Source organism: Mustelus asterias, chromosome 25 (assembly GCF_964213995.1).
Source record: "Mustelus asterias chromosome 25, sMusAst1.hap1.1, whole genome shotgun sequence".
In the NCBI taxonomy this organism is placed as follows: domain Eukaryota; kingdom Metazoa; phylum Chordata; class Chondrichthyes; order Carcharhiniformes; family Triakidae; genus Mustelus; species Mustelus asterias.
The window spans coordinates 22,051,832-22,062,719 of record NC_135825.1 but is presented as its reverse complement, the minus strand read 5'-3'; the positions used below and the strand labels follow the sequence as shown (position 1 = coordinate 22,062,719).

Below are 10,888 nucleotides of genomic sequence, written 5' to 3'. Positions count from 1 at the left end.
TTTTATACTCTAGACCCTTTGCAATTAACGCAAAGATCCCATTTGCCTTCCATATAACATTCTGTACCTGCATACCCACTTTCTGAGACTCATGCACAAGGACACCCAGATCCCTCTGCACAGATGCCTTTTGAATCTGTTTTCTATTTAAATAGTAATTTGCCCTTTTATTTTTCCAGTCAAAATGGATAACCTCACATTGATCCAGATTCTGGCCCATTCCCCTAGCCTGTCAATATAGAAACATAGAAACATAGAAAAACTACAGCACAAAACAGGCCCTTCGGCCCCACAAGTTATGCCGAACATATCCCTACCTTTTAGGCCTACCTATAACTCTCCATCCTATTAAGTCCCATGTACTCATCCAGGAGTCTCTTAAAAGACCCGATTGAGTGTGCCTCCACCACCATTGACGGCAGCCAATTCCACTCGCCCACCACCCTCTGTGTGAAAAATTTCCCCCTAACATTTCCCCTGTATCTACCCCCTAGCACCTTAAACTGTGTCCTCTCGTAGCAGCCATTTCCACCCTGGGAAAAAGCCTCTGAGAGTCCACCCGATCTATGCCTCTCAACATCTTATATACCTCTATTAGGTCTCCTCTCATCCTACGTCTCTCCAAGGAGAAAAGACCGAGCTCCCTCAGCCTATCCTCATAAGGCATGCCACTCAATCCAGGCAACATCCTTGTAAATCTCCTCTGCACCCTTTCAATCTTTTCCACATCCTTCCTGTAATGAGGCGACCAGAACTGAGCACAGTATGTAAACTTCTTATCTCCTCATCACAGCCTGCTTTCCCACCTATTTTTGTGTTGTCAGCAAATTTTGCTATGTTACACTCTGCCCCTGCTTGTAGATCATTGACATACATTTAAAATATTTGTGGTACAAGAACTGAACCCTGCAGGACCCCATTAGTTACAGATCACCAACTGGAGAAGGACCCATTTATCCCAGCACTCTGCTTTCTATCAGTCAGAGAATCCTCAATCCAACCCCTTGGGACCTAACCTTCTGGATCAGTCTCTTGTGTGGCACTTTATCAAATGCCTTTTGAAAGTCCAGATAGATCACATCCACAGGATCCCCATTATCTACATTGTGGGTAAGGGAATTAGGGGTTATAGGGATCAGGTGGGTAAGTGGAACTGATCCACTTCAGATCAGCCATGATCTTATTGAATGGCGGGGCAGGCTCGAGGGGCTAGATGGCCTACTCCTGCTCCTATTTCGTATGTTCTTATGTGGTCATCAGATGTGAGGTACTCTCAAGTGTTACTGTACATGATGCAGGTCTGGCCCATACCCCGATCCTGCCCTCGAGCAGACTGGGGAGCTGATGGTGAAGTGGGGGCAGCAGACATTATGTGAGAATCCTCAAGACATGCTGTCATTCCTCAACTCTCAAGTGAGTATTCAATGTCCCTTCATTTCTCCCCTGTGATGCACTAATACTTATCTCTCGCAGGCAAAGCAGCCAAACAGGCCGGACCATCCTCGTACCCCGGACCCACCAAATATGAGCAGCTCTGAGGGAGATTTCTCTGACCCCCACCATTGAAGAGGCGTCACAGCTGTCACCCACAGCTGGCACCACCTCGGTGGAATCACTAAGTAGACAGGCTTCTGGGTCACTCATTGGTGAGCACCTCACAGCTGAAGATCCACAGCAGGTGGAGGCAGGGATGTCTCAGGGAACCGGCACTCAGAGGGATACCGGAGGCCAGGACACTGCTAGGCCCTTGCCCTGATGGTGTGCCCTGAGCCCAATCACCCCAGAGCTGATGGAACTGCCAAGGCAGATTTGTGAGCAGCAGGAAGGGATGACAGCATCCCTTCTTGGACTGCAAGTTTGACTGGAGGAGTTCCATAGCCTTATGTCCAAGGAGATGGTGCCATCACTTCAGCGCACCGAAGACTACATGAGGTTGGTGTTCACAATGGAGACGTGGAGGCAGGACGTGTACTCCATGGCAGGAAATGTGGCACATGGTGGCACAGTGTTTAGCACTGCTGCCTCGGGTTCGATTCCCGGCTCGGGTCACCGTCTGTACAGATTTTGCACATCCTCCCCGTGTCTGCATGGGTTTCCTCCGGGTGCTCTGGTTTCCTCCTACAGTCTGAAAGACATGCTGGTTAACCATGCTAAATTCTCCCTCAGTGTACCCAAACAGGCGCCGGAGTGTAACTAGGGGATTTTCACAGTAACTTCATTGCAGTGTTAATGTAAGCCTACTTGTGACACTAATAAATAAACTAAACTTAAACTTTAAACTTTTAAACAAAATGTCCGTACCATGGTTCACCTCAAGACCTCCATGCCTGAGGGCTTGAACTGCATGGTGCAGGCATTGGTGGGAATCCATGAGTTTCTGTGCCAGAGGACGGTGGAGCTTCTGGACTTCACTCCAGCTGCCCCTCTATCCCATGGAGGAATACCAGGCCTGTCAGGCACCTGAAGGGATGAGGATCGTCTGGTGCACAGCCCGAGGCCTTCCACCCAGGAAACCTTTGGGGTGTCCGACCTATCTGAGTCTCCCCTTCTTGTGAGGGACACGCCTCCAGCCCCACACAGTAATGAGGGTGGCACTGCAATACTCATGCTGCCTGAAAGCAGGCCAGAGCCCTCAAAGTTCAGGCCCCGCAGGGAAAGCCCACCAAGGTCACCTCAGGCAACAGATCTTGGAGGTCAGCAGGCCTCCTCAACCTCAGCTGCGGATCTTGGGGAAGCACCTAGATGTAGTGGGAGGGTGAAAATTATTAAAAAGTGATAGGCACCTCATTGGCACAGGTCCACTGACCTCAGAGGGGATTCTTCAGTGTTGAGGCGAACCCGGCCGGAGAATTTTGCCCCTGATGATGGAGGCTCATCAACTCGAAAAGATGTTCTTTGGTCTGCCCAAAACCCTTTGATCTTCCAGTGCAAAGAATAGTCCTTGTCTGAGTGCTGCAGATTGGCACATTGCAAGGTCCAGGACCATGTGCTGAGGGACGCACTCAACCCAAGGTGCAATGGGGAAGGCTGCTGTGTCAGGCCTTTCAACCAATGTACGATGAGGGGCTAGTAACAGGGTAAAACCCCTCAGACTATGTGCTTAATCCTAACTGTATACAACTCTATTGAGGCACCGCAGAGCGCAACATGACCAAGTGAATAGTTTGAAAAGATTGTGTCGTCTGTAATGAAAATATTGAAATGTTTGTAATGTTCTCATTACTGAACTGAAACACCTCAGACTGAACCTTGATCTCAGGAGGAAATGTCAAGATCATTCTGCTTTACTGTTATAACAATTGGAAATGTTCTGTAATGTGTCTTTCAGATTTTATATGAATAGTTTATGTTTGCAAATTTAAAAAATGGAGCAAGCAAGGAGATGGATTCAGGTCAGCCCAGTCTGCTGTGACTTTGTAACTTTAGAAATGGAGTAAAAATTAGTAATAAAACATTAGGGATGGGCCGCAAATGTCAACGACGCCCACTTTCCATGAAAGAATACAGTTAAACAAATGAATCGACTGGACAAGGCACTGTACCAGTGTCATCACCCTCTGCTCATGTACAAGGAAGCACCTTTAGGAAACATGTGTGTTATTCCTCCACCCTTTAACTATGTTTTTAGATTAAAAACTTATTTTAACATTTTCCTGATTGCCAGTCAAACCAAGTCTTTCCAACCCAGCTGTGATTTCAAGTGGTGCAAGTAGCCAACACAATATGTCACTAAAATGAAGACGGAAAATATTGCAATTACACAGCTGGAAAGTCATTGTTCTCCACCCTGTTTGCAGCCTTGTTTTCGGATCAGACTTCTAGCGTTGACAGAGTGTTTCTGCTACCAAGTTAACACCCGCCTAACAATAGACATTAACAGTCGGTAATGTACCAGACTACTGCCCTACTATCTCATATCCTGCTCACCACTTTACAGCCAAAGGTAAAGGGAGCAACACTATGACATGTAAATGGGGAATTCCTCTGGTCTGCCCTTCTCCTGACTCAGTCAATATTCCGCAGGGTTTGGCCAGCTCTGCAGTGCCTTGTCAGCTGATCATGAATTCTGTGCAAACTCGGAAAGTATGTTTTAAAAGCTATGTTCGCGAGGTTGGGTGTAATTTCACAGTCAAGTCTGATTTTCTTTCTGAATAGGTTCCAAATAGCAAACGGGAATTGTAACTATGTCTGACATTCCCCCCCACCCCTGGGTCAGCCCAGATATTTGCTACCAGCCCACGGCTGCTGAGATAATGGGAACACACCCGTCACTGTCTCGCTGAGATCATGATGTGGAGATGCCGGCGCTGGACTGGGGTAAGCACAGTAAGAAGTTTAACAACGCCAGGTTAAAGTCCAATAGCTGTTGGACTTTAACCTGGTGTTGTGAAACTTCTCGCTGAGATCAGCCAGCACAACATACATTTCACTTGGCTAATCCACATCGGTGTAGTGCTGAGGGAATGCTGCATTATTGCATGTGTTGTTTCTGGCTGTAAAGTTAAAAGCGACCCCCACCCCCATCCCCTACCCCCTTCCCCAACCATCTGTTTCCTTGAGTAAATGTAGAAAGGGTTCTGAGCAAAAATGATCCCAATAATCTGACACCACCAGCAGTCACAACTGGCTGGTTCTACTGACGCTTGTGGGATCACTACTGCATTCCAATTGCTTCCTGTGTTTGCCTGCCTCTACAACAATAAAAGCCACTCCCCGGAATATTGACTAAAGTCCCCACAAAGAAGCACTGTGGGATAGCTTGAGGACGTGAAGATGCCAACATAATACAAATAGTAATAGTACAAAGTCTCTCTTCTGTCTTGAGCTCCACCACGTGACACATGATTTCTGCTCCAACAAAAAACAGATAATGCTGGATAATCTCAACTGGCCTTACAGTCATTTGCAGAGGAGAAACAGAGCTAACGTTACGAATCAGGATGACCCACCATCAGGCCTGAAGACAATTGGAAATAGGATGAGATATATATTGTTGTGCTGGAGATTGGGATCTGGATAGTGGGCCAGCAACAGATGGAGGCAAAAGACAGATTGACAAAGATGACATGAACAAAAAGGGAGTGGGCTGAAATTCTATCATCTCGCCCCCCCCCCCTCCCCCCCCCGACAGGAATCATAGCAAGCAACGCTGAAAATTTGACAGACCATTCAAAGGGCAACTAGGGGTGGGCAATAAATGCTGGCCAGCCAGCAACGCCCATGTTCCACGAATGGATAATAAAAAAAAGGTCAGTTGGGCTTAAGTGGGAATTTCTGGTCTTGGGTGTGTGTGGCCAGAGAACCCTGCCCATGACTTCTGCTCATTGGGCCCTCAGGGAAATGTAATAGAAATTACTCAACAACTAGTACACGGCACAATAGGGCAAACAACCTGATATGTATAAATGTAACTAGACTGAGATCTGGAAGTTAATAAATGCTCAACAGTTCTAAATTTGACGATAGAAATTAACTGTGCTTTTTCAAACTTGTTCCCAAAATGTTGTGAAAACTGGGAGCTAAGGCACAGACAGGCCGCGATTTAACTGAATGGGGGAACATTGCGTTGAATGGCTTCTTCCTGTTCTTATGCTAACAGAATCAAAATTGTCAACGAAAGTGATATTGGCATATATGACATAGTGGAGGACCTACTCCTGTCTGAAGTGGAAATGATCGAGAGTTGTCCATGTCACCAACAACCTGTCCTGGTCCCTCCATGCCATGCTATAGTTAAGAAAGCCCACCGATGCCTCTATTTTCTAAGGATGCTAAGGAAATTTGGCATGTCCGCTATGACCCTCACCAACCTTTACAGATGCACCATAGAAAACAGTCTTTCTCGTGTATCACAGCTTGGTATGGCTCCTGCTCTGTCCAAGACCGCATAAAACTACAAAGGAGTCATAAATGAAGTCCAGTCCATCATGCAAACCAGCCTCCCGTCCATTGACTCGGTCTACACTTCCTGCTGCCTCGGAATAGCAACCAGCATAATCAAGGACCCCACCCACCCCGAATATACTCTCTTCCACCTTCTTCCAATGGAGGCAGTTAGAGAGGGCTTGGAGGGAGATTAGAGGAGACTTGATGAGAGGTTAGGGCAGGTTTGGCGGAGTTTAGAGGGAGTTTGGGGGGAGGGTGGTGGAGGTTTGGGGGAGGTTAGGGCAGGTTTGGGGGAGGGTGTTTGAGGGGGGTTGGGGGGAGGTTTGAGGGGGTTTGGGGAGGCTAGGGGAGGCTTGGGGGAGGTTAGTGGAGGTTTGGGGAAGGTTAGAGGGGCTTTGAGGGAGATAAGAGGGGGTTTGAGGGCAGTTAGGGGGGTTTGAAGGAAGTTAGAGGGGGTTTGAAGGAAGTTGGGGGAGATTAGAGGGGATTTGGGTGAGGCCAGAGGAGACTTGATGGGAGGTTAAGGAAGATGAGAGGAGGTTAGAGGCAGTTTGAGAGGAGGTGAGGGGAGGTTTGGGGAGGAGGTGAAAGGGGTTTAGGGAGAAGGTTAGAGAGGTTTGGGACAGGTTAGAGGGGGTTTTGGGGGAGGAGATTGAGAAGGTTAGGTGGAGTTTGGAAGGGATTGGAGAGTAGAGTTGGGGGTGGGAGATTGAAGGAAGGGTTGCAGAGGAAGGGTGTTGGGGGTTGTTAGCTACAGAGTTGAATTGTTTTGTAAATACAGTGATTTCTTTTGCAGCCACTTTGCTAGCATCAGTTGATTGCTCTGTGATTGCTTATCTGAGAAAAGCATTGGGCTTTCAATTTCACCATCACCATAGTCACTGCATGAGATGTAATGAAAGAAAGACACAACCTATATTTATATAACACCCTCCACAATGCCTCAAATCACCTTAAAGCCAATTAGGTATTTTGGTAGTCCCCGATATAATGTAAGCCAGAGTTAGATCTCCCACGAGTACAGAAGAAAGCCCTGAGAAACATTCTTATTGTGTCGAAGAGCCAAATCATAAAAAAGTTGAACGTTTTCCCACAATAACTTATGGAAGTCTTATTGCACCTTCTCAAGGGCAATATGAAAATATTATCTATTAAAGATTATCTATTATATATTAACGAGCTCTGAGGTTCAGAGAGATTTGAGTGTCTTAGTGCATGAATCACAAAAGGCTGCTATGCTGGTGCAGGAAGTAATTAGGAAAGCTAATAGAATGTTATCACTTATTGTGAGGGGAATTGAATACAAAGGTAGGCAGGTTATGTTTCAGTTGTACAGGGCATGAATGAGATTTCATCTGGAGTACTGCCAATACAGTATTGGTCACCTTATTTCAGGAAGGATGTAAATGCATTGGAAGCAGTTCAAAGAAGGTTTACCACTCCAATACCTGGAATGGGCGGGTTGTCTTATGCAGAAAGGTTGGAGAAGCTAGTCTTGTACCCACCAGAGTCTTAAAAGTAAGAGGTGACTTAATTGAAACAAATAAAATCCTGAGGGGTCTTGACAAGGTGGATGTGGAGAGAATCTATAACGATATCTATATCTATAACTATCTATCATTGTTTAAAAATAAGGGATCTCTTATTTAAAACAGAGATAAGGTGATATCTTTTTTCTCAGAGGGTCATGAGTCTTGAAACTCTGTTCCTGAAAAGTTGGGGAGAAGCAGAGTCTTTGAATATGTTTAAGGCAGAGGTGGATGAATTCTTGGTAACCGGGGGAGGGGGGTAAGGGAATGCGGATTGCAGATTTGAGCCATGATCTTATTAAATACAGGAGCAGGATCGAGGGGCTGAATGGCCTATTCCTGCTCCTTGTTTGTATGCATGTTCATAATTCGGGGTGGGCAATGAATGCTGGCCTAAGCAGCAAGGACCATATCCCATAAATGAATTTTTAAAAATTGATTGACAAATCTTGAAAAGGGACAAAATTCTCCATGATTGAGGGGGATGGTTAAAGGGTTCAATAGTTGGGAGAGGAGGGGGAGGTAAGAATAAGGGGCTTGGAAACAGGAGAAGCACCGGGACCCATGATTCCTCTCTCTAGCCCTGCACACAATCCTGACATGGAAAAAAATTGTCATTCCTTTACTGTTGTTGTGTCAAAATCCTGGAATTCCCTTCCTAGCAACACTGGGTGTACCCACACCACATGGGCTGTAGCAGTTCAAGAAAGTGACTCACTGCTACTTTCCCAAGGGTAATCAGGGATGGGCAATAAACACTGGTCACGCTAGTGACCCGTGGCCCATGAACCAAGATATAAAAAAATAAAATTGGGGCTATGTGTTTCCATATATTCTCCCCAGTAACGTATGCACTGAACAATTCAGCTCAATCAAACTGTTCTCCGCCATAACCTAAGTAGCCTCAGGCAGGTGAAGTGTGTGATAAAAGGGCAGAATTGTTTAATAGTATGACACTCAGCACAACCCATCAGAACATTTACAAACTTATAGGATTTGATCGCAGGACTGTGTAAGCATTCTGATACACAGCATCATTTTACAGCACTTGGCACTGGGAGGCAATGCTATTATTAGGATAAACTATATTCCAGGTCGGGGATTGTATACCATGTGTAAACCTTGGCACTCCTGCAGTAACACCAGGCAGTCACACGTGGGCAGAGCTGCTGTGTCAATTCCAACAGATCAATTTCTACACTGCGTGAAAAGTTGGTTATTCCGAGTGAGAGAATTTGAAGGTTCTTCTATTTAATTTGGGTTTTAAGTAGTGCTGCAAATTAAAAAAAAACACTCCTCTTATTCTTATCTGAGGCCAAGTGATGGGCGGCTTATCATTTGATACAAGCACAGACCATGGGGAGGGGACACATGTTAAGAGAGAGCTCATTTTAATTGGTACATATATGGGGCTGGACGGTGATGCCTTTTGCCATCTGTACCTCCGATTAAGGGTTGTTGTGCATGCGCTGTCGGAATTCCGTTCGATTGAACTCGGGATTGGGTCTCTCCCATGTCCCATTCGGTGGGGGAACTGCTGGGGGAAATGTCAGAGAGACTAATCCTCGCTCTAATGGCCCTTTGGGTGGCCCGGGTCACAGGTAAGCGGGCTCTGCACTGACCAGTGATGGGGGCAGATTTACAGCAGCGTGAGAATAAAAGCCGGCTTCTGTGTGATATCTCGTGGCTCAGATGCCTTTTGTTGAAGGGAAGGGGGTTATCACCTTGTGTAGGTTGTTGTGTGGCTGTAGCTCTTGGCCAATGTCAGAAATTAGACCTCGTGCACAATCAGCAAGTTAGGACCCATTGGACATGTAATATTATATTATTCTATCTGGAGTACCTTGCATTATATCACAGTCATTGAGCTTTACAGCACAGCAAGAGGCCCTTCGGCCCTTCGGCCCAGCCGTCAAGTACCTATCTAGGGGGGATCGGTTAGCTCAGTTGGCTGGTTAGTGATGCTAACAGCGTGGGTTCAGTTCCTGCACCAGCTAAGGTTATTCATGTAAGCCCACCTTCTCAACCTTGCCCCTCGCTTGAGGTGTGGTGATCCTCAGGCTAAATCACCACCAGTCAGCTCTCCCTCCTCAAAGGGAAGAGCAGCCTATCGTCATCTGGGACTATGGCGACTTTACATTACTCGAATCCCACTTTCCAATGCTTGGTCCCTCACCTTGTAAGCTATGGCGTTTCAGTACCATTGTGACCTGTTAGCTCAGCAAAATTTTCAGCGTACAGTATTAAAAAATCTTTACTGATCCCCAGATTCACAAGTCAAGACCCTGAATTAATGCAAGGCATGCTTACTAAAAACTCAATGAGGCAATGATCTTACACCAGGACCTGTCCTTATTTGACCCACAAATAGTGCTACCCCTGTTGGTCAAGACCTGCGATTGCAGTTTATTATTTGCATCGAGTGGGGCAGAAGTTTACCCTCTCCCGCCGGCGGGTTTGTTTGCTGGGTTCCTGCCCACCACCACCTCTCTGTAATTTTACACTGGGTGGACGAGGCTTCCAATGGCCCACCCACCCTTGCCACAATTATTAATCACTTGAGGTCCGTTTCCCAGCCAGCCTCAATTTTAAGGCTGGCAAGAGGAATCCAAGGTATGAGAGAGGCACCAGGAAAGAAATCAAGCATACAGTAGGAAAGTGGGGGAGGGGGAGTGCGCAATCATTAGCAGCACCCATTTAACTTTGCCCCCCCCCGCCCCCGAAGGTCCAGTACTGCAGTACCTCCCTCCCTCCCTCATTGCTCACACTCCAGTCTCCCCTGCCCAACCCCCAGGCCTTCCCTACCCTCCCAACACTGAGACCCCTGCAATGTTCCTCTTCCTGGAATCTTGGGACTCCAGCAATTGCTGGAGTCCCAGTCCTGTCCACTCAAACGTCTGATGCTGCAGGGATGAGAGAGGGGATCAGATTGGCCAGCAGCTCCCTCAGGCAGGACCGTTTCCCACGTGAGGGCCGGAAATCCAGCTTCCATTCAACTACCGCTCTTTGGAGTGTGAAATGGTTGCGGGATGGACAGTGCCGATGGGGAGATGTCCTTACCTGACCCTTTGGATGGCGGGAAGGGAAACCCCATCATCTGAAAAATCCTGGCCTTGGTGTTGCTTGTGGTTCTCCTCAGTAGAATGGCCCATGTATTAAAATTCTTTCCTTTATCCACCAAGACCAGGGGATTATTTAGCAGCACTCCCCACATGGAGCCTCGCTGGTCAGGAGTGTGGATGGGATACATGATTCATAGCGTTAGAGGGTTGATTTTGCAGCCCATGTTCCCGTTCAGTGATCCTCCACATTGGGAGTGGTGGTGGACTGAGTTACCCCATCCCTGATGTACAAAACCGAGTGCTTTTATAAATTTATAATTGCATTTCAACTTTGAAGACGGTGATTTTGCAATGATTGAAAGGAATAGTAGAAATATATTAGAGAAGGAAATGATTTGAAACAAAGTAGGG

The 10,888-nt window shown here is 46.7% G+C and overlaps 1 protein-coding gene across 6 annotated transcripts in view; it reads left to right on the top strand.

Annotated features, from left to right (window-relative positions):
- Nucleotides 1-8,597: 8,597 nt before the first annotated feature.
- LOC144511860 (C4b-binding protein alpha chain-like) overlaps nucleotides 8,598-10,888 on the top strand; it is a 40,217-nt gene continuing 37,926 nt past the window's right edge. For 4 of the 6 annotated variants that reach the window (XR_013500917.1, XR_013500918.1, XM_078242257.1 and 1 more), the window contains exon 1: nucleotides 8,813-9,016. Coding sequence is in view for 2 of the 6 variants with exons in the window: in XM_078242257.1 (XP_078098383.1) it covers nucleotides 8,929-9,016 (88 nt within the window). In the remaining 4 variants the exon portion in view is untranslated. Of the gene's footprint in view, nucleotides 9,017-10,888 lie in introns of all 6 variants that reach the window. The other 2 variants (XR_013500915.1, XR_013500916.1) reach the window with 2 other exon arrangements.